Source organism: Haemaphysalis longicornis, unplaced genomic scaffold (genome assembly GCF_048455015.1).
Source record: "Haemaphysalis longicornis isolate Haplotype H1 unplaced genomic scaffold, Haemaphysalis longicornis Haplotype H1 scaffold_1, whole genome shotgun sequence".
Classification (NCBI taxonomy): Eukaryota; Metazoa; Arthropoda; class Arachnida; order Ixodida; family Ixodidae; genus Haemaphysalis; species Haemaphysalis longicornis.
Genome location: NW_027526203.1, coordinates 116,111,428 through 116,135,734, shown reverse-complemented (window position 1 = coordinate 116,135,734; position 24,307 = coordinate 116,111,428). Strand labels below are relative to the sequence as shown.

The window sequence follows — 24,307 nt, the reverse complement described above, 5'->3', positions numbered from 1 at the left end:
AAGAGTGACGTCTCCTTGCAGCGCCTCAAAAACAGCATTAATCAAATCATACACATGATCAGGCGAGTTGCCACCAAGAAGCGAGCCCTAAAGGAATCCGGTAGCTTTCGATAAATTGAAGCTTTTGTCCTCTCGAGAGTCACATACGTCAACCACCTGCCTTCTTCTCGACAAGGAAGACATAGAGATGCTTTATATAATGATTAGAAAGGCGGTCGAGCAGGTCATTGGTCTTCTCATGAGTGCGTCCACACAGAGGCTGCCTAGCACGGGGCTCCACAACCCGGTGGAAGAGCTGTTAGAAGGCCATCCTTCTAACCAGAAGGTCCGACTGAGAACTACGGTGGGTAACCGCATGCTTCACCAGATTGGCTGGACAGCCCAGAATGTCACTGCGCTTGACGTACTCCCAGACTCTTGGCGACTAAAACTAAAGATGCTCCCTTTGCTTAGAAATATGAACCCCTCACATGGCGAGGGTCACCGAAAAGCACGGGCTCAAGCGCTAAACACCACCCTCGGCAGGGATCATGCAGTTATCCACACACACGCCTCCAAACATCGAGGGCAGCAATACGCCATCATCGTGGCTACCTCCAGAACCAACCTCCTTGCGTGTACTTCGCTTAGGACCCAAGAAATGACGGCAGCAGAAGAGGCAGCCATCACCTTGGCTCTCGCTCAACCAGGGGTTCGAAGGGTAGTCACCGATTCCCAGCAAGCCTACTAGAATTACCAGTCGGGTTGGGTGTCCTGACCTGCACTGCGCGTGCTAAAAAACCACTCCCCAAACTGTTCCATTCAGCTCATCTGGACACCCGCTCACGCTTCAATGGAGGGCAACGAATACGCCCACCCAACAAGCCTGCGTCTTTACCTCCCGTGCTATGGAGCTGCACGAGGACAGTCACCCGCTTGTCGCGTTCAGGGAGATAACCCAGCATTATCGCCTTCTGAGACAGACCGTACCATCGGCTTACCCTGACCTTTCCAGAGAACAACAAACTACCCTACGGCCCATACAATCCGGGCTCCTTCCCACAGCCTACGCGTCTTCAATTAATGCATCCGAATCGCCACGACGCTGGATGTAAATTTTGCTCAGAAGTAGAAATACTCCACCCCGTAATCGGGGTGTGCGACTTTAGCACTGAGCACCCTCCTCTCTTACCGTCAACTACCGAACAAGAGCAATGGGAGATGCTGCTGTCCAGGCCCTCTCTACCTACCCAGCTTCAGGGGGTGGACAGAACACAGGCCGCGCGGACTGCATATGGTCCCCACAGAAGAAGGAAGGACTCCCCAGGGCTGCACTCTCAGCCGTTCAGAAATCTGAACAGAAGTATTTCTTCCTCGTCCTCTTCCTTCTCTGCCGCAAATCTCATCGCCTCCGTCCGTGGCGCAGAGACGGAGAAGTCAGATCGTCTAACACCGGGTTGGAGCTTACTTTAATTTTATAAAAAATGTTTCCACTCTTGTGCTACACCAATACAACTCAACCAAACACCTTTCATGCATCATACATTGATTTAACCTTACCACGAATATCTCTGTGAAGTAATAAATGGTGTGGTGAAGTGCATTTCACTTCTCTGTGGTTTCAGTATTTGTAGAGCGGTGTGAGTGGATTTAAGTGACGTCGCATGGGTAATCGTTATGGGTGCCGTTTACAGCTTTGCTTTCCAACCACATTCACGGGGTGGATTGGGGCTATTTTTTTTTGCGTACCTCGATAAACGTGCTCATGAATTGCATGCCTTAGACGACATGCCGGCCTGAAACTGCGCCACCGCATTTTTAGCCCCGACAAACGATGCCGAAGTCTATCGCACCTTTTTCAGTTTTCGGAACAGCAGGGCCCGTGATGCAGATGACATACAGATACGGCCAGTCAAATACACACTAGATATAATTTGCCCTGTGCTTGTGTATGTATTTCACCTTAGCTTCTGACAAGGCGTATTTGCAAAAAAACATGCAACCAGCGAAAGTGTCATCTTTAAGAGGGGTAATTTGAACTGCTTATCTAACTCTAGACTAGTATGGATACTTCAGGTGTTTTCAAAAACGACTTGAAAAGCTAATAAATGGCCGAATGACTTCGCTTTGCGGGAAGCATAACCTAATAACAGCATCACACTTTAGTTTTAGAAAGGGTCTTTCCACGGAATGCGCGCTTTTCACACAAAAAGAAATAATCCTCCAGGCTATTGAAAATAAACTGATAACACTTGCCGTCTTTGTGGATTTTAGCAAAGCATTTTACTGCCTAAACACACCACTCTCTTAAAGAAGCTTGAACATTATGGTTTCATGGGGATAGTTTTAGATCTATTGAGTAGCTATCTTGAATCTCGTTGCGAAAAGGTAATTATGAATGGCCAAATGTCTGACGTGATGAGTATGCAATGTGATGTACCGCAGGGAAGCATTCTCGGTCCCCTCCTATTTAATATGTACATAAATGACCTAGTTGGAATTGACCATTCTACCAAATATGTAATCTATGCGGATGACACTACATTACTCTTCTGTTCGAACGACCCTACTAGTCTTATTGTTCATGCTAACGATGTATTGAATAAACTAACCAAGAGGAGCACGTTCAACTCCCTAATAATTAACACTAACAAAACCAAGGCGGCACTCTTCAAGCCAAAAAACCAGACTGTGAGTGTTAATGTTGGCCTTACGATTGGAACGTCTGCCGTAGAAATCGTCACCTCATTTCGAAGTCTTGGGGTGATCTTTGACGAACACTTAATGTGGAAGCAGCACGTCGATTCGCTCGCTAACACATTATCGCGAACTGTCGGGGCACTCGCCAAGTTGCGCTTTACACTACCCACCAATATAAAGCTACGTATGTACAATTCTTTTTCTTTCGCACCTCAACTACTGCTTGCTGGTCTGGGGAAATGCTACTACGTCAAATATTAATAAACTACACCTATTACAAAAGAAAGCCGTACGTGCTACCTACAATTCATCATATGATGCTCACAAAAAACCGCTTTTCCAGAAATTGGGTACTTGAACTGCTCCGGATTTATGTATTTACATATTACGAAAAGATATAATCTTGGAATAAAATATAATATCACTTTCATCACGTAACTATCTAACCTAACTCGAAACCATCCCTGTTATGACACACGCCATAATGAAACTTGGTACATACCGCACGCACGTACTATTTATGGCACCCAGATGTTGACCTACGCGTTGCCATCGTTACTAAATTCGCCATAACCTTGAACGTAAAACTTCACCGTTACCTATAAGAACTTCACCTGTATTTCTGATTATGAAATTTTTTGATGTGTTATAATGCATTATAATTTCATATTCACCTGATTAGAATTGTGTACAAAATGTGTTAAAACAATTTTGAAATGCTCCAGTAGTGAACTGCCCCATTCGCGTGTTGTAAACATTGAAAAATAACCAGAACTAAACAATTTTTGCTGCCATTTGCTTTCTTTTTAGTTGTTTTTTCTCTCTATGTTCTGTTTTCTCTCTGTTTTGTCTCTCTCTTTCGGATACATCACTCTTTTTTTCCATTTCTCCCTTTATATCTTGCTACACGATGCAGCAATGTGTTACAATTGAGGTGGCGCAGACCTTTGTCAAGCCACGTATCGCAGGCTCTTTGTCTGCCCCTGGGACCTGTATGAATTTGTAGTTGACAAATAAAATTGATTGATTGATTGATTGATTGATTGATTGATTGATTGATTGATTGATTGATTGATTGATTGATTGATTGATTGATTGATTGATTGATTGATTGATTGATTGATTGATATCACAGCAGCGCGTCTGCACCTCGCATGGCACCTGTGTGCACGGGGGCAAAATATTCGAAAAACTCCAACCGCAATTTCTAAGAAAATAAAATTTCCAGTAGCGAAAAAAAGGTTACCGACTGCGCGCAGAAAACAGCTCAATTGGAACGCAAACTCCCGGTGATGACTAGGAGAGTCGACGAGCTAGACCATAGAAGCCCACGATCTAACTATATTACCTATGACGTAAACGAGGAAAACGAGTCTGAAGACATTTTGCTAGAAAAATTGACAAAAGATATATTTCAGGATATCATGGAAGTAAATACATCTTCCATTGAACGTATATACCGCATCGCCCGAGTACATCAGCAGGAAGAACCCAAACACCGGCCCATAATTTTAAAATGGCTTCACTATCGTGGTAAAACTGCTATCTTCAAACAGTGCAGTAATCTGAAAGGCTAAGTATATTCTATTGGTGAGGACTACTCAAAAACTGTTCGCGACATTCGAAGAAGCTATGGACATGAACTAAAGACAATCAGGATCGCAACGACGAAGCCTATGACAAGGTGCACATCAATCACCGGCTCTTAGCTTGGGACGAAACCTTCGAAAACCGTAAATATATAGTCGAACTGCTAAAAAACGAAAGCCGGGACAATCTCGCAACGCGCTTGACCAGGCACCGCCGTCCGTAACCCCCCTCGATATAAATCCGCGCAGCATAGTAGCTAAAGCTGACAAACCTTAAACTCTGTTATCACTGTATCCCAATATCACCGCCATTACGGACACGAGGTTGCACAGTAACATTCACAACCGTGAAATCATTCGACCGGGTTATGCGATTGTACGTAAAGATAGGTTGTCTGCAGGTGGGGGCATAGCACTTGTCTTTAAAAATATATACGGTGTTCTCGGTTATGCCTGCTGTACAAAATGGCGAAGTTTTGTGGGTCAAGGTTCAAATAAAATATAGATGCGCTTTTGTCGGATGCGTCTACAGGCCGCCTAACGCCGAATAGGCATACCTAGAAGCGTTGTTTGACTAAATGCACCACCCCATGGCTGCTTCCATGATAGTGTTGGTGGGAAACTCTACCCTACCCGATATTACCTGGAGCTCATTGAACACGGGTAGTACGATCAATAACGTATTGGTCGACTTCCTGTTTACGTTTAACATTACTCAACATGTCACCACTTCCCCCAGAGTGCATAACGGGTGTAATTGCGTCTTATATCTTGTCTTTACCAGTGACCACTTTCCGGAGAACGACGCTACCATTCATGTACTTGAAGGGTTGTCTGACCTCAAAACAGACTTGCTTGTCAAGTCTGCCTGTACCACCGCCTAGCAGTACGCATGGTCCTACCAAGCTCATGCCCGCCTTCAGTAAGGCGGGCTGCTATAGGCACCTACCTCACCCACAAGCTTTTAGACCTCTACGATTTTTGCTCGGAAGAATATTGCATCATCGGCAATACCTGGCTAAATTTAAGGAACATGTTACTTATTGCATTGAAAAAATTGTTCTCACTGTTGCAGAGGTAACCAAAAAACAAACCGATGGATTACGAGCGAGATAATTTATATAAAACGTGAAATAAAAAGGCTCCTAAAGTCCCACAAAAGCTCTATTATTATACACACTTTAGCGAAGCTAGTGAAGTATAAAATCCGTACTCCCAAAACTTTTTTTTGTAGCAATACATTACAAAGTTTTATAAAAAAAACCGTCCTTGGAAATTTTGGCACAACGTAAGCTCTAAACATAAATCGCCGGAGCTTGCGCTCCTACCGAAAGAAGAGAAAGCAAGAGCCTACTCATTTACCGCGTACTTTAAGTCCATCTTCACAGATGACCGTACATTATCATGTGACTTCGAAACTCCGTACCGTCAAGCCAAATTGTTAAGCAGCTCTACTTTTGCAGAAAGTGGCATACTATCGCTACTTCTAAACATTGATGAACCCAGAGTTGGGGTCCGGACAGAATGGCGAATAGTTATTTGAGAATATATGCAGAAATGGTTACCAAATACCTACGTGTTATTTTCAATAAATCGATTCAAGATTGCTGTGTTTCACTAGAATTGAACTTGCCAAAGTTATTCCAGGGCACAAAGCAGGTGACATGAGTTCCCCCGAAAATTTTAGGCTGATTTCATTAACCAGTACTTGTAGTAAATTGCTGGAGCTTGTTATTTTGAAACATATATCTGAATTTGTCGAGCGCAATGACATTCTTAATCCGAATAAGCAAGGATTCCGGATTATCCACGTTAACACAGCCTGTGAAACAGTGCATGACCTCGCGCTGTGCACAACGATCATTCTCAGATTGACGTAATATTTATAGATTATTCGGAAGCGTTCGATCGCGTCTCCCACGTAAAATCACTTGTTAAGCTCAAAGAAATACTGGGTGACGGACCTATCCTCTAATGGGTAGCAACCTATTTGTCAGATCGGCATCAATTCGTTCCATTCGGCGATCATGCTTCCAATATCGTTCCCGTAACGTCAGGGGGTTCCACAGGATTCTGCTGTTGCTCCGTTATTGTTTTAACGTTTTTTAAAGGATTTAACAAACGCAGTTGACGTAAAAGTTAGGCTGTTTGTAGATGACTGCGTGTTCTACCAAGAGATAAAAACTGTTGATGACCAAACTAAATTGAACAATATACCGAATCGCACTGCACAGTGTTGTGTTTACTCCTCAACGATGATAATAGAGACAAAACCGTATCAATGTCACTATAAAAAAGAATTTGATTCTTAGTTTTCCATCTGGGTTCGACAAAACCCTCTTGAAAAATGTTGCAGAGTGTAAATACTTGGGGATTACTATTTCTTCTGACCTTAGCTGGACTGCACACAGAAAATATAACGAAAACGGCATTAAACGAGCTATGTTACCTAAGACAAACCCTCAACGCGACCTCCGACAGAAAGCTACGCGCATACGTCACGCTTATCAGGGCGATGCTTCGGTATGCGAACATAGGGTGGTTCCCCCATACAAACAAAAACATCACTATTTGGGAGCGATTGCAGCGGAAGGCTGTCCACTTCATTTTTAACAGATATAGACCCACCGACTCCCCAACAACTTTGCTTCGTTGCGACTAAACTTGCACTAAACTTGCGCTAAACTTGCGCTAAACTGGCTCGGAGTTTCACCGCCTGAAGTTTTTGCATCAGCTGATTCATCTCAAGCTGAGAATAGATTCCGAAAGATTACTTACACATAATCGCCCAAGGTAAACGCGACACAAACACATGTAGAGGATTAACACTATCGATGAATATCTTTGCACGAACAGTGTCTTCTGTTATTCGTTTTTTCCACGAGCCATAAGAGAATGGAACGCGCTGATGATTCCTTGATAGAACAGCCAACACTCGAAAAGTTTTGTGAGCGCTTCGGTGAACACTTGTTCACGTGAACAAGTCTGTGACTCCTTTCTGTATGTACCGGGACTGTATTATTTGCCAAATGTAAACACTTTTCACATTTAGTCCTCTTCTTGTTAGTGCGTTGATCTATTGCTACTGTTAGTTTGTTGTATTCGATAACTGAACGGATTCTGATCGCTCTTGAACTACTATCTCTGACATCACGTGATTCTTAGTTCTCATGTTCTGTACCATGCTTGCTGCAATTCGCCTCTTTGTTGTTTTTGTTTGAAGTGACACACTATTACTGACGTGCCCCTCCTGTAATAATCCCTTGTCGGATTGACAGTATTCTGAAATAAATAAAATACATAACGCCTAAGACTTGAAGGTAGCGAATAGAGCAATATGCACACTGTATAACATCTCGAAACACGGTAAATATGTACATAATTGCCCATGTAGGTGTTTTAAAAAATCGATGTTTTAAGGGTCTGCTGTATTGACGCTTTGCGCTTTCGTCGCGTGCCCTTTTGTCCCTGTCCTGTTTTGTCGCGTGCTATTTTGACGCTGTTCTATAATGTCGGTGCCCTTTTGTCGGGTGCTGTTCTGACGACGCCCATACTATGCCACTGGCATCACGGAAGAAAATTGTCCTTAGTATAAGCCCCATTTCATCGCTTTTCAAAGAAAATTCTCCAGCGCCTAGATTTCAAAATTACCGGCTCAGCTCCAGTGGTCTTGTACGTCCGCACAAAGGCCGCGACCACAGTCGCGTGGCACGAAGCCGTCACCTCAAACACTCGGAACGTGAAAGTATCCTGTTTCTGTGACACAGATACGAGAAAAATATCACACACAGCGAGTAGCGTGCTCGCTTCACCACCAACCCGTGAATCGATCAAAAGCAGCCAAGGGAAGCAAAGGTCTTTTTTCAGAGATTTGCTCCGCCAAACATCACGTACCCACGCCCATGCCGAACCAAAAGCCATGGGTGTGTGCCCAAAAACGCTTCACTCCAAAATTCATTAGCAACATTATCAAGCCCAGAAGGCAATAAAGATATTGCCTTCTGGGGTTTGCGCTCTCCCCGAAGCACTAATTTTCTTCGCGAGAGGACTGAGCACCGCCTCAACTAATTGAAACTGTACGAACAATATAAGCGTCTATGGTGGTGTTCGCCACAGCTCGTCTACACTGACTGGATGAAGGACTGCCTATCGCGAACAAGATTTAAGTTCATTTACATTTCAAAAACTTACGAAATATTGCTTTTGTTGCAGTCAATGCTCAGTAGTGCCTGGTAAACAGGAAATCAAGCTAAAATAATGAGCACCATGAATGGGCAGTTTCCAGCCACGTTTTGTTGACGTTAGTAATGACATTTGTGAACTCCCTAACCCGACTGTGCGCGCCTTTAAAGCAGCCAGTGCAGTTTGCATAGTTGTTTTGTGTACACAGAGACCCGCCGCGGTGGTACAGCGGCCATCGTGCTTCTGAACACAAGGACGCGAGTTCGATTCCCGGCCGCGATGGCCGCTTTTCTTCTGGAGGCGAAAAGGAAAAACGCCCGTGTATTTCAGATTTGGGCGCTCGTTAACGATCCCCAGGGGCTCAAAATTAACCCGGAGCGCTCCACTACGCCACGCCTTTCCCCAGTGTAGCGTCGGCGCGTTAAATAATACAATCAACCAATCATGTACGCAGAGAATACGGCCCAACGATAGTGCAAATAGCATTTCGGAGAAATGGAGTGGATGCCAGCGCACGGCCGGCCCAGACGCAGGAAGCCGGGGCGCGCACACGAAGATGTAGAGCCCCACCTCGTCAAGACGACGGCGACGCCCTCGAAACTCCTTACCCGTGCTCATTCATCCTTATATGACACTTGCAAATCGAACCACAGTGGCCTCACATAACTACCTAAAGAGCCAGAAATTCGGTTCTTCTGTTATTTTATCACACTGTGACTGAGCGAAAGAGCGCCAGAGGCGCCATGAACGAGACTCCACTGTGTGAGTACTTCTGAGAAAAGAATTCGAAGCAAGCAAGAAAGCCCACCACGCGCATCCTTTGCTAGGCAATGCTAACAGAGTTGAGCCTGCGCATTCAAAGCCAGCAAGCAGGAGGAGGGCGCAAAAATCTTCACCACCTGCAATGACGCTAAATGTCCACCACTCCTCCATCCCAACTCATTACGGCTTCTTTTTCCAAAAACAATTCAGAGTGCAATCCTTGGGCGTGCAATATGGTTTCAACGCAAAATTCCTCGTGGCACTTAAGTCTCCTTACGTGCTTTGAAGGAGTTAGCCTGGCTATACTCCTACTATTTGACAACTTTTACGGTTGCAATACATATTTTGGCGCTTGTGCGAAGCGAGCACATTAGGCACTCACGGCTTTCTATTTCAGGCTAATGATCTAAGTGGGCTCGCCACATAGAGTGAGAAAACAACGACAAAAACGTTTTTTCTACCACTCGCCACGGGAGGAGGTAACTTAGAGTAGTGCATTTGGCTACTTCTGTGATACGTTGATTCAAATCACAGCGGATCACACATGTGCTTTTTCATTTCTTCTTTACAGCGGCGGCCTTTTTCGTGACCAGAACATAACTACAACAACAACCGCGGCGACGATTATGACGACGACGACGGGTTGTCGCGGAATAGGGCACCACACGCTTTCGCCTAATGTGTGGAACTCGGGTATTTGAAGCCAAAATGATTGCGTAGTTAACACAACCGCATCGAAATTACACAACAGACGCCCACCTCATGCAAATATTGTATTCAGTCACAACTTATGCTTGCGTTTATTTTGTTAAGCAGTGTAATGTAGTAGGTATCCAGTATATACACTTCTTAATAGCCTCGGACGTGGTTATCGGTACATTCGGTACGTTGGGTATATATAGGCTGCGGACGTTCGGCATATACTCTTCATCTGTCTGGCACCTCTCGCAAGCTTATCTCACCCACGTAATAGAATCCACCCAAAACCGTGCTGCGCGCTTTATTATGTCAAAATACTCGCGTAAAACCAGCGTCACTGAAATAAAACGAACACTCGGCCTTCCTAGTCTCAAATCACGTCGAATCATCTCGTGTCTTGGCATGCGTCACTCTTTCTACCATTACCCAATCGCCATACACCCTCGACTTCAACCACCGTTTTGAATCTCCCCGCGCCTCACCCACAGCAGTCCAATCGCGCGCATTCACTGTCGCACATCTGCGATGAAAGGATTCTTTTTTCCAAGTGCAATTACACTGGAACAGTCTCCCAGACGTTATTGCTTCAACCGCCGACCGTAAGGCAACTAACAAATCATTTTCCTTGAAAAGTTTTGTTACTTGAACCCTGTTATATACCAATGTTTGTTCATGTGTACTGCTTGCCTGCCTTTTTCTTATAGCTGTGATTTTGACTGTTGTACCGCTTGCGTCTCTCTGAGCGTTGTTCCTTCGTTCTTTTTGTACACCATTTTTTTTTCTTCTGTGACTTCTTTTTGTGATCAAGAGTTTCCAAAACGTGGTTTGACCCCAACTTATGTAATGCCGCCTCCCGACCTTTAAGGCTTCAATAAACGAAAAAATAAAATGAAAATCAGTAGTCTCAACAATGAGTCCTCGGTACTGGCGGCGTTAGCTTGAGTGTGATAAAATTAATCCGCAAAACTTTTCCCCTGTCCGGCGCTTTTGTCGTTGTACGTACAGCAGACAAATGCTTAAGTAAGGCGCGGGAGGCAGTGTGGTCTGGTGATATTACTTGCTACCAGTGAACACACAACTCAGTGATTGCCTGGAAAACTTACGCTGTAGATGGCGTAGATGAAGGGGTTGTAGCACGAGTTACTCATAGCGAGCCAATGGCAGCAGAACCAGATGACGTTGATGTAGCGATACCTGCAAAGGAAATGAAATGAGAGAACAAATGGAAATAATGTGACTCAGCGGTTTCTGCAATAATGCGTTCGACCGGCATGCGGTCGAACGCACCGGTCATTACCATTGTAATAAACACACCGAAAAGATGTTTATAACTTGATGCTGGCACGATTACACCACCAATCGAAAGGCGGTGATCAATAAGGTGGCTCTGTGCCCCGTTCTAACCTATAACTGCAGCCCGTTTGGTTATTTTAAAGCAAAGCTTTTTACCTCTACCACCCAAGGGTTCTTTCGCGACCATTGGTGCCAACAGAAAACTCCCGCGAACAAATAAAAGAAGTTGCCGGCGCAGCCAGGAATCGAACCTTGAACTAATATAGTAACGGAGCGTCAGTCTCTGGTCTTACCGATTCAGCTACGAGCCCACGTGGAAACGGGGAACCCAGGCGGTGCACTCGCCCAGCACATCTGCCGGTTTACCCCCTGCGTTCTCGCTCATTGCCATGTGATAGCATCACGCGACCTATCGCGCCGCTCTGCGCTCCGCCAACGGCACGTGTAGCGGCCGTGTGCGCACCTTGACCATGCGCCAGGACCTACAAAAATAAAAGGAAGCTCACACCAACGCATGCAATCTCACTTCTAGTACGCCAGTACGCCTGTGACCTCCAGTGTTCACCTCAAAAATCAGAGCTCCTTGTCGTCCGCCCTCATGCCAAACGACATTACAATATACTAAAATACCCCTTGATGGCCAGGCCATCACTCCAAACCCCAGCATCGAGATCCTGGGCATACATATCCAGTCCAATACCAAGAGTGGCGATCATTCCAGAGCTTCGAACACAGCATCAATCAAATCATACACATGATCAGGCAATTTGCCACCAAGAAGAGAGGCCTCAAAGAAGCCAAAAACATTCGAATAATTCAAGGTTTGGTCCTTTTGAGAGTCACTTGCGTTAACCCGCTCTCTTTTCGGCATGGACATAAAAATGCTTGATATAATGATTATATTCCGGTTAAGCGGGCCATTGGTCTTTCAGTGAGTACGTCCACGGAGAGGCTGCTTGAGATGGGGTTCCACTACACGGTGTAAGAGCTGAACGAGGGCCATCTTTCTAACCAGAAGCTCCGATTAAACAGAACTGCACTGGATTGCCTTATCCTTCACCAGATTGGCTGGGCAGCACAAAATGTCACTCCGCATAATATATTCCCGGACTCTTGGCGACAAGAACTAAGGTGCTGCCCCCTTAACTAGACATATGAACCCCTTGTACCACGAGGATCACCGACAAGCACGGGCTCAAGCGCTCAGCACCACCCTCGGCTGGGATTATGCATTTATCTACACAGACCCCTCCCTACATCGAGGGCAGCAAGACGCCCTCATCGTGGCTACCACCAGAACCAACCTCCTTGTGTGTGCCTCACTAAATACTCAAGCCATGACGGCAGCAGAAGAAGCAGCCATCGTCTTGGCTCTCACTGAACCATGGGATTGGAGGGTAGTCAGCGATTCCCAACATTTTTTTTTTATTACCGGTTTCAGACATCACAAAAACGTGCTACAGATAAAAAACGCTAGCTTTGCCTAAGCCAGCGTATTATGTCTAAAAACGGCGCATAGACAACACTTTCTCTACTTCCTGCAGCCACTCGGGTGTGCAAGGTTGACCCTTCCACATTTCTACAATGCGATGAACGCTTTCACAGAAATACTGCCTCGCGGGCCGTCCATCAACGTCCGAGTAACGAGCTGCCAATCGAGACCTCCATATTCCGTGGAGGACCAGCAACATCAATAGGTCGTAAGGCACTCCATTATCGTTCTCAACTGCCAGAAACCGTATACCATGAGGATCCAAGGGGAGTTCCTTTTTCAAAGTTATCTGAAGAACATCCCACAAAAACACGGCATCCCAACAGTCCAAAAATACATGTTCAACAGTTTCTGGCTTCTTGCATAGCCAGCAGTCTGCTCCCCATGGCACGAACAAACCCTTCTCAAGCATCCACATATTTACCGGGTGCACACCAACATGAAGCTTAAAGAAAAACATTTTAACACCCCGCGGAACAACCATTGCTTTTACACGTTTCAAAACATTTTGTCCTGGTCCACTTCGAAACATGGATCTGTATAGTGGCACAGGAGAGCAGATTTCAACGAGATCTTTGTACAACTTCTTCTTCGACACTGAAGTCAAATACTCCATGGAAAAACGCGAACATACAAATTGTGTTTCCTGTACGACTTCTTTAAATATCCGTGAAGTCCTCCGGTATAACACAGAGATGACGTAATAACAAACTGAGACACAAATCTACCTAACCTAACTTGAATTACAGTGCGAAGTAGGGGGTCCTTCACCTCACGCAAAAGAATAAAATCTATTGACTACTTGTCGCAGAAAAAGATGCGATAGTGACAAACCACCATCACGCACACGTCTGAAAAGATTAGTTCTACTCGTCCGTTCCCAGGTCGAGCCCCAGATAAAAAACTCCCAAGCATTTCCCCGAGGGTGAAAATGGTTAAGTGCGAATGCACGGGGTGATGCTATGAGGGGGAGTAAAGTTAAAATCCGTTGGCATTCGCCCGTGATCGCGCGCGAGCCGACCCACGGAGGTCTGGCAGTTTATCGCTGCATATATAGGGGGGTACGCCGCGCCGAGCGCGCCGAGCCAGGTGGCTGAGAGAGGAGGCGAGCGCAAGGGGAGAGGGACAGCGGCGCATGGCAGCTGCAGCCGAGCGAGGGGGAGAGGAGAGAGTGTGACGTCACGGTGGAGAGAGAGGCGCGCGGCAGCTGCTGCGGAGAGGAGGCGCGCTGTGACGTCATACCATGACGTCACGGCGCGAGGAGCGGTGCGGGGAGCGGCGCGCACCCGCGCAGCCACGGCGAGGAGGCGGAGCGAGCGTGGTCACGTGGTGAAGTGACGTCACCGCGCCGTTGCTACCGACGCTCCTCTCCGCTCCACGCCGTTGCTAGGGAGAGGAGGACTGCGGACGCCGCCGCCGACGCCGCCGCCGCCGCCGGCGGTGGAAGGTTTGGGGTCGCTTATAAAGTACATTCGCACTTAAAACAGCCCATACATGATGTAACCTTTGTACATTTGCACGCGAACAATGAATAACTTGCAAAACTTAGCACAGTTTAGCGAACAGAAACACATTACACACCGTCGCCCGTGCAAAGACAGAAAACGTTTCACCCTTTCCCTCCCACTTTTCCGCTTTCTCTCGCAACGCCGCTGTCTGGCTTCGCCAGTACGGCTCGCTGTCGAGGTAATTTTCCAGCGGGACACCTAGATACTTGGCAGTCTTAACTTGCCAGCTGACACCTTCAAACACACTGGGTGTCCAGTCCCAGCACCCGTGCCAGAACCTCAGACACTTTTTCCAATTTACGGAACTTCCAGTATATTCACAAAAGGAATTAAGTATTTTAATGGCGCTACTGATACTTTCTCTATCACGGCACAAAAAAGCAATGTCGTCCGCATAGGCAAGTACATGGACCTCACATGCCTGCAACCGAAAGCCATGTATACTGTTGTTGTTATTTACGCTTGCGCAGTGGGCCTCAATGTATAAACAAAAAAGTAAAGGCGAACGCGGGCACCCTTGGCGAACCGAACGTGTGACCTTGATTGGACGACACACCGACTTGTTAATGACCAAACTTGTCGAACACCCTTTATAAGCCATTTGTACACCCCCCCCCCCTATTATTCTTTCCAAGTTTACTTGTTCCAAGATGCTAAAAAGCATTTCATGAGAGACTTTATCAAAGGCCTTTTCGAGGTCTATTTGGAGCATGGCCACAATTAAGTCCATACTGTCACAACATTCTAGGATGCTTCTTGCTGCGTGTATATTACTTGTTATAGATCTTCCTTTTATACCACATGTTTGGTGCTCCCCCACTATATCTGTTATCATCATCTGTAACCTCCCTGCTAGAAGTTTCATTATTATTTTATTATCGACGTTAGTTAACGTGATTGGCCTATACGCTGTGACCTTCTTTAGTTCATCCCTGTCATCTGTTTTAGGTATGAGCACAGTGTGCGAACTTGAGAAAGATGGTGGCAATCTATCCCGCTCATATGCTTCCTTATAGAGTTCACACAATATTATACTGAGGTCATCACGAAACGCTTTGTAAAACACCGCGCACAACCCGTCTGGTCCCGGAGACTTGCCCGGATTTAAATCGTCAATTGCTTTCTTAACTTCATCAGGTGTAATTGAAACTTCCAGACTATCTTTAACCTCGTCGTCAATGACCGGCAAGAAACGCATAAACTCTTCCCTAAACCGGTCTAAGTTTACCGGTTGACATGCAAACAAACTATCGTAATACTCACAAAAGACGTTCGATATTATTCTCTGGTCACTTGATACGTGCCCGTTGAACTCTATTTCACTGATTGTGTTTCTGGTGGCGTAACGTTTTTCAGAGCAAAGAGCTCACTTGGTTGGTGCTTCACCCAGCAAAAACTTCTCCGCTCTGGCTCGGACTATTGCCCCATGGTACCTTACTTTTTCGATAGACTCCAACTGTTGTTTCACGGTTTTAATATCATCCTTACACAGTCCCGGTGACTGGCTCTCTAGTGCTAAAAGTGTTTCTAGGTTGCGTCTGAGCAGGGCTTCTTTTTTCGTTTTATCATGATGTAAGGCACTTGACCGTTCCAAGGCTTTCATCTTAATTTCTTCTTTGAATCTCTCCCACTTAGCGGCACAGCTAGAATTTTTCTGTTCCATTAATGTTCTAATCTTTTCAGTGACCTCTACTACAAATTTTTCATCCTTCAATAATTCGGGATTCATTTTCCACAGGCTCCAGTTAAACTTCTTCGCATTTTCTTTTCGCTTACCAATCAAGAAAGAGACCACGCAGTGGTCACTAAAAGACACAGGCGTAACATTATAATCTGCGCACTCCGGTACAAGGTCAAGGGATACATAGACTCTATCTAAACGCGCATGACTCACACCTTGAAAATGAGTAAAATGTACCGCTCCTGTGCCATCTAAGGCATCCCCCACATCCTCTAAACAGAAATCTGCTGCGATTTCGCTCAGTGCAATTGTGCTACCATCACGAAACGGTGTACAACTGGATTTATCTCGAGCAGAGCACACACAGTTAAAATCCCCTAGAAATACAATAGCCCGCTCTGTACCAAACCACGGCCTTAAGTCTTCAAAGAAGTCTTTCCTTTCATCCGCTTTAGTCGGCGCATACACACACATAATTCGCCACTCTCGCGACGATAACAAAAAATCGCATACAACAAACCGGCCAGACACACTGGACGTTACATTTTGGATAACAACGCCGAAACTCTGACGAAATAAAAGTGCGCATCCTGCCGATTAGCCCACTGCGTGGCTTACACAGACGTGATATCGTGAACTGAACACATTCACCATTCTTTCTGTGCTCTGCTCGCTCTCCACTTTCGTTTCTTGTAAGGCTACCACGTCTAAATCTTTCTCGTTGATAAGCCTGTACAACTGGTTCTGACGCTTCGGCTCAGACAATCCGCGTACATTCAAGGTGGCACAACGCAAATTAAGGGGTGAACTGAACACTAATGAAAGATGAAAGGACGCCTTAAGCTATGTAACCACTAATCCCCGAACTCAACACACCCCCCTGCCTCGATACTGTAGTGCACACCAACCCAGTAGAATGGCATGCAGATTAGCGTTTCGGAGTACCAGTCCAGTCCTACGTGGGCTTTCCGGGGGGCGTAGGCCGGTCGGGGGGAACGCTTCGTTTGGACTTGTAGCCCACACGTCGCCCCAAAACCGCCTTCGCTGGCGGCTCACCGTTGCTGGACTCATCGGTGCCCTGGCCGGTGACGTTGTTCTCACGCTGACGCTTTCCGACGGCAACGCTAGCATCGTCACCACCGAGTTCCATGAGTTCGTCGTCCACTGCGGGAGCCGGCGGTGTCTTCTGACGCACCACCTTGGTGCCACTATCCTTGCTCAACGAGGAGTTGGGGGGAAGCGTCTTCAGCTCACCAGGCTGCTCCTTTTCAGCAGCGCTCCGACCAGCCTCGGCCTCAACCCTTCCCGCCGGGTCCTGCTCCGTTGCCGCCTCACCGGTGGTTCCGGCTGCAGTCTCCTCCCCGTCCGCCTCGTCCATGAGGTTTTCGCGAAGGTCTTCCTCCCTCGTCGGCCCGGTGACGCTGGCATACGTCTTGACGCACGCACTTGCCTCATGCCCGTAGCGGCGGCAGGAGGAACAGCGCGGCACTTTGCAGTCGCGCCGGATATGGCCCTTGGTGTTGCAGCGCAACCACTGGGGGGCCCTACCGGCGACAACGACGAGCCGAGCAGAATTACCAGCCGGCGCTGCGCCCACCGCCGCTGCACGTGCCGTGGGCGGAGCGCACAGCGGCGCGAGAGGTCGCGTGATGCTATCACGTCTAATTCAGCGAAAACGCAAGGGGTAAACCCGCAGATGTGGTGGGTTAGTTCACCGCCTGTGTTCCCCGTTTCCACGTGGGCTCGTAGCTGAATCGGTGAGACAACAGGCTCACGCTCCGTTACTATATTAGTTCCAGGTTCAATTCCTGGCGGTGCCAGTAACTTCTTTTATTTGTTCGCGAAAGCTTTCTGTTGACACCAACGGTCTCTAAAGAACCCTTGTGGGTTAGATGTAAAAAGCTTTGCTTTAAAAAAATGTGGAAAGTTAGGCAGTTCTGATGATGAGTTCGGAATGAGAAAGCACCGTTGTTCATTTGAACGCCCCTGAATGCTAGTCTGAATGTACTGTTGTGTCATCCTAGAAGCTTTTATGTTGCTTAACGGCATTAGGCGCTAGCCAGTATACCTCCGCAGCTACGTGAAGCGCTTCGTAGCTAAAGGAAAACTCCGTAGCCATTTCGCGTCTACGCAGCTTCTCTAAAGTAAGTGAGCGAAAACACGTATACGACTTCTAGTTGGGCTTGCGGACTGCTATTGATCAGCTAAATTTAGTAGGGAATTCGTGGGGAGGGAAGCACCTCGCATTAAATGTGCCCGCTCTTTTCTGAACCGGGTTAATTTTGCACAGCCTCTTGATGTGCAACCAGAGGCATTTTTCACTGACATCATTCGTCCGTGCCTCGTAAGATGACGCCGCACGACCCCTCCAATCTAGGGTATCAATGCCGTGTCACCCGCTCCTGAAAAAAGTGAGGAGGAGTTTTGTTTTTCGCCTAGTGGCCCTTTCAACACTTCCTCATTAACACAAAAATTAGGAAAAAAAATGGATTACGATTACCCGATTAAGATTACTCTTTCACCCAGTTCCCAACTCTTCAGTATGCGGCCAATGGTAAAAAATGGCATACCGAAGATAACTTCAGTTATCATTGCCGGAATTTAAACATGTGGGCTGCTGTACCCAACTTTCTCATTTACTGTGTTTTGGCCACCTCAAGGAAGGTTCTGCAAGCGTGGCTCCAATTGTTGAAAATCAGCGGCTGTCGTTGAACAAGTTTTCCTTAACTAAACCTTCTCCAAGTGAAAAAAAAATTGTTTTCGCACAAGAACGGTGGCCGCGTCACGCTCAAAATCGCCCTGTAGGAGTGGCTTCACACAACTTTAAAGGCTTTCTGTCAAATTTTGCATGTGCACATCGAAGCTTCATGCGAAAAATGCTCCTTTACTTATAGACAAAGTCGATAAAGATGCGAAATCTTGAATCAGCATGAATGCTTGAAAGTGAAGTACGGTGTTCGCCTAGGCAGAGGGTGGTACCATTCTTAGGCTAAGATGCTGGACCGGACTTACCAGTATATTCTGTGCACTGTCCGGTGTTGTAGCTTCCCATTTGTACGATGACTACTGATTGGTACCGGCTCTGCATTATATAACAGCAGTCGCACGTCTCACTACTAAGTGAAGGGAGCGGCGATAGGAATGAAATGATGACTACCTGACGAACGCACCTTCCCTGCCCAGAAATATCTCGCCGCGCTCGCCGCCATCGGCGATCGCTGCTATAGGTAGGTCCCTGTCTCTAAAGCCGGTGGTGTTTCTGAGAAACCATTTCTGCAGTAAAAATATCATTTAATAATAGGCCCTAGGCCCCAAGTGGCTCCAGTGTGAACGCAGGTACAGGCTCGTGTACGGAGATCAGCCTCTGAAGAGAATGTTCTGTGCATTGAAATATTTTTTTATCAACGCGACAGCGTTATTTGGCTGATGGAGCAATTATCCGTGGCCACTAGGCATGCGGAGCTGCCCATTTCCTCAGGTGTACTCAAGCTCCCACGGAACGACGTCATCACCACCAGACAGAAGTAAACACGGCGGCAGCAAGGCCCGCGCGAGGCTGGAATGTGGGAAAAAGGAGACGTTCCGGGAACCTCCCAGGCGTAAGCCTCGCACGCGGAATGGAATTCAGCAGGCGCCGTCCCTACGCCGTAAAGTTCGCCCTTTTCCGGTTGGTGTTCGCGCCGATCAGTCCTTGTGTTTTTGTGGACGGATTGTTGCACTAGAATGTCCCGTCTGAGTCGCAGCAGCATAGCCGTTTCTTACATCATGGTGGTGTATACAGTACAAATGCTTGTAGAAAAACTCGGCGCTGGTCACTACCTCGGTTAATTAAAGAAAACCGAAATAAGTGAACCCGCACTGCTTCAGTTTCTATAGCAGACAGTATTATCATGAATCAAGGGTATGACCCCAAAAACAGTCTGGAATAACGCTGTGATAACCAAAGCCAAGAGAAAATAATGGTTTTTTTAAGCGACGAAGATCACAAGACGTCAGTGGCGTATTTTGTAGCCAGAAATCAGGTTGTAAATCAAAAAGCAAAACAGCAAAATCGATGCGGCTTTTCAATAATTTTTATTCTCTGCTTGCCCTGTGAAGCGACCTTTCATTGCGGTCGTGGAAATGGCTGGTACGAAGCGTAAGGCACGGTCTGACAACTTCTCTCGTTCCATGGCCCTGCCCTTCAGCTCAACGCAAAGCACTAATGGCGTTATTTGAATACCTGGACGAGATCGGCGTCACTGAACTGACTTAAAATACTACAGAGATCGTGATGTTCATCGAATTGTTCACACAAGCTCCATGATGTCTGCTTGTTTTTTTTTTTTTTTCACTTCTTCTCTCCTCTTTCTTCTGTCCTGTTAACTATAAGGCCTTGTCTACTCTCCTCTACCCATTCTCCCCGCCCAGGCAGCATGTTGCTGGTCGGATTCTGGCAAACCTCTCGGCTTTCTTATCTAATAAACAGCTTTCTCTCTCTCTCTCTCTCTCTCTCTCTCTCTCTCTCTCTCTCTCTCTCTCTCTCTCTCTCTCTCTCTCTCTCTCTGTCTCTCTCTCTCTCTCTCTCAAGCAGCCTGCACTCTTCCATAAAACTCCTCCCGCCAGTCCCTCTTTCTGAGCAGACGTTCATAGATACGGCAGCATTGATGCAGAACGCAGCAGCTCTGTTCCGAAGCCCTTCCTCCGCAAAGAAACACGCTATCGCGTCTTACATCGCAATGCCGGAACGTAGATTCGTCAGCAACTTTCTTATTTGTTGCATGACCTGTATTTGATATAGATGGTTGTGATTCGACCTTATATTCACCGGGTTCGCGAACTACAGACCGCGCGAAATGCCTAAAAAGTAATAAAAGATTAATTGCTGGATATTTAGACTGCCTGAGCACCCAGCTGTTTATCTTCCCTCACGACCATGAGGCTCGTCTTTAAGACTACGCCTCTCGCCGGCTTTACAATTCCTCAAAATGGCGCTCTTCGCAAGATCCATGATCACCGCGCCACTTCCTGGTTCTAGCTGGTCGTAATGGGTAGCGCGTAACGCGCAAGGCGTTAGAAATGCCAACAAAATACAGAGCGCTTGCGAGACCGTGCATCGCGGCGACCGCTGACCATCGCTGGCCGCCCAGTGGCAAAAAAAAAAAGAACTCTCGAAAACGCCGAGGAACACAAAAAAGGCCGACCCTGGCTGTGGGCGCGTGTCTAGTGGCGACCTCCGGTTGTCCCCGGCTCGCGCAGTTGCTTTAGTAAAACCAAAAATCTGCCAAAGCCCGGAGAAGCGCTTCGCCTCACCTAGAAACCAACAACGCCCCAGCTGGCGCTACACCTCCTCCACGGAACCTCGAGGACACTCCAGGAGCGCCGTGCATGTGTCGTGGACGCGACGCCACTGCGCCCCAGCTGTCTTTTTTTTAAGTGCGAAGCACTTCTTAGTCCGGCCTACTCCTGCTTCCACCGCCGTCCTCCGTCCGCAGCCTAGCAACGGAGCTAGCTACCGTGCCTAGCAACGGCGCCGGATTTCCGACGCGTGAGGGCGCTCGCATAGCGCCTCGTCTCCCCCCTCGCCTACTCTCCTAAAGCCCCTTTACTACTCTCCAGCTCGCAACACCCTCTGTCGGCGCGCCAGCCAGGCCACTACACTATATCACGGCCGGACTGAAGGAGCGGCCAGCGCGCACTTTCATACGGCCTGCACTTCGGGTATAGTTCCCACCTTTCACCGCCGCTAGTTCGTGGCGCTGCGGACCAACCCTCGCCGGTTGACCTACAGCACGAGCGGGGTAGAGCGGCGGCGCGCGCATTTGCCACTGCACTAGCCCTGCCGTGGCTACACGTTATACCTGTCCGTGCAAATTTACATGTACGTCATTAAAATAGGCGACTCCTTCCCCCTTCTGAATTTTCGGTCTAATAGGGTCAAACAGCTTAACATTATCACTTGGAAGCGCCTAATCAAAAAATTGAAAAAAAAAACATTTTAACTCGGGGCACATGAAGAAAAGTATGCGAGGCCTTCATATCTTATCAGCGACTGTATTATATGAACATGATGAGGCAGGCAATAAACGCGGCATTTTCCGTGACTGAAATATCAGTTCTTATTTTTCCTTTCGGATTATGCCTTGGTTTGCACACGCACAGGGCACGACCAGTGACGCGAATGATTTCCCGCCGAGGGAGATACGGTTATCGCTTAGCTAAACGTGTTTCTGCTGCTCACGCTCCGGTCGGGCTGAGCGGACCGCTGGCAGCGAGCGCACTGTCAAAAACATGCAGCTAAAACTCTTAATCATGCAACTCAAGTGCACAACGAGTCTTCTTTTTGGTGAGATATAGCAGCGAAGGCATTCATTGGTACCGGTGATATTCCGCGGCAGATCCAAAACACGTGCGGCAAGCGTCGTCGGCTCGCTCGGCCAGAGGCGATGCGTCGACTAAGAAAAAGAGGGTTGGGAGGGTAGAGGGTTGGTTCGAAGCGCCCTCACTCTGTCAAGAATCTGCTGTATCGTTTCCTTGTTGGGTGCGCAGGCCGTATGAAAGTGCGCGCTCGCCGCTCCTCCAGTCCGGCCGTGACTATATATATATAAACAGCATCCGGCGCCAGGTTTCGATCCGAGGACTCTGCAGCCGCAGCGCGACGCTGTACCGACTAAGCCACGGACGCAACGCTGATATCAGCGTTAGTAACGCGCCTTATATCTTTAACGCATTCAAACTACGTCGTCAGCGGCGTGCGTTGGTGACTCAGCGGCGTTATAGCGGCTTGATAACTGCGTGGTGTACACGTGATACTACAAACCCGCTACTCCACTTTAGCGACCACAAGGCGGCCGTAATGACCGTCGCATACAACGCCAACACAAACAAGTGCTGAAATAAATACTATCGTTTCACTTTACTTTGCGTGTGTGTGTGTGTGTGCGCGTGATTACATTCCCTCTCGAACATCTCTCGAACATACACGTTAATTCACCAAGATTTCCGCAGAGGGACAAACGAGGCGTGTTAAGCCGAACGTGGTCACGAGGGGGTGTTAATGTAACTAACGGGCAAAATGCCACCAAACTTCAACAAAATCCCCCTCATAGCATCACCCCGTGCTTCGCACTTCCTCATACTCCCCTTCGGGGAAATGCGGGGGAATTTTTTTTTGTTACTGCGCTCCAGCTGTCGCCAAGTGCTACCGCGCGTGTAATACTGGGCATGAGAAACGCGACAATATCGATGCATATGACGATGACTACTAATAGCACAGCGCAAAGCAACAGCGAGGCATGCAAATAAACAATTTCAGACTTGTACAAAAGCGTGGTGATGTGTCCTTCAGTGCTCACGTAGAAAGAAGTCCTGCAGCGTCACTATAATTCAAGCCCTGCGCGATGTAATGCAATTCGCCAGTTTTTATCCAACACCTGACTTCAAACTGAACATTGTTTGATGGGCGAAACTTATTGAAATGTGTGCGCGTTCGATTTGCGCCTAAATCATGTTTCTGGGCTAATCTACGTACTGCCAAAAATGTATAAGAAAGACCATCCTGCCTGACCCTTTGTTTTGAGCTATTGGCATCATAACCGAAAATTTGTCTTGCTTTGTAGTTATCCTTATAAGAGAGATCCCTGCAACCTAGCCATGTACATTAAGTGCATGACCCATTTTCTCTGGAAAATACAAGATCTGCACACAAACGCCAATAGTCCACTTGTCACCATGGATAGACGTTGCCTCCCTCAATACAAACATTACTCATGAAGGCGGTGTCAAATAAGTCATTCAGTTGTACTTAGAACCAAGATCTCTGAATAGACCTGTTGACATTTGTCACAAATTCCCGCGTAGAGTGTCTAACGGTACTGTACAAATGTATTGCACTATTATTAAACACCGGAACTTTAGGCAAAATGCCCATTTTTTCCTTCAGTCCGTATCAAGCCTATTTAACATATAAGCGCTAAAAAGGGAAGAGGAGCATTTTAAACAACAGATTATTGTGCCTATGGTGCCTATTTTGACTATATGAGTTTTTTCGTGCCTATTTTGACTATATGGGATTTTTGGTGCCTAAATATGCCTTTTTGCGTTGTATATGCCTCTTCTGGATTTTTTTAGTCTATTTTCTGCAGGCACTATTCTCTCTTCAGAAGCCCGCAACGGGGCGTTTGTTTCACGCCGTTTGCGAGAAAAATCCGCGCGTGGCGCCGAACACGCCGAGACGCCCAAACCGTGCCCAAACCGCCACCACCTCGAACTCGCAACCTCGGCCGAGCAGCCAGAAACCCGTGCACAGCGACAACGCAGCCAAGCTCGCCGACGTCACCCCGGTCCCCGCAAACTCTTTCGTTCTATATCCTGCTGACGAGCTCTGTCCACGGACCAACAGGGAAAACTTCTTCTATTGCTAACGGAATAAACAGACAGCAAA

At 47.2% G+C, this 24,307-nt stretch overlaps 1 protein-coding gene across 1 annotated transcript in view; it reads right to left on the bottom strand.

The window, feature by feature from the left end:
- Positions 1-24,307, bottom strand: part of LOC144179489 (neuromedin-K receptor-like) — a 331,891-nt gene that overhangs the window by 8,272 nt on the left and 299,312 nt on the right. Inside the window, exon 4 of the mRNA XM_077707864.1 lies at positions 11,015-11,105. Coding sequence (XP_077563990.1) covers positions 11,015-11,105 — 91 coding nt within the window. The remainder of the gene's footprint in view (positions 1-11,014; positions 11,106-24,307) is intronic.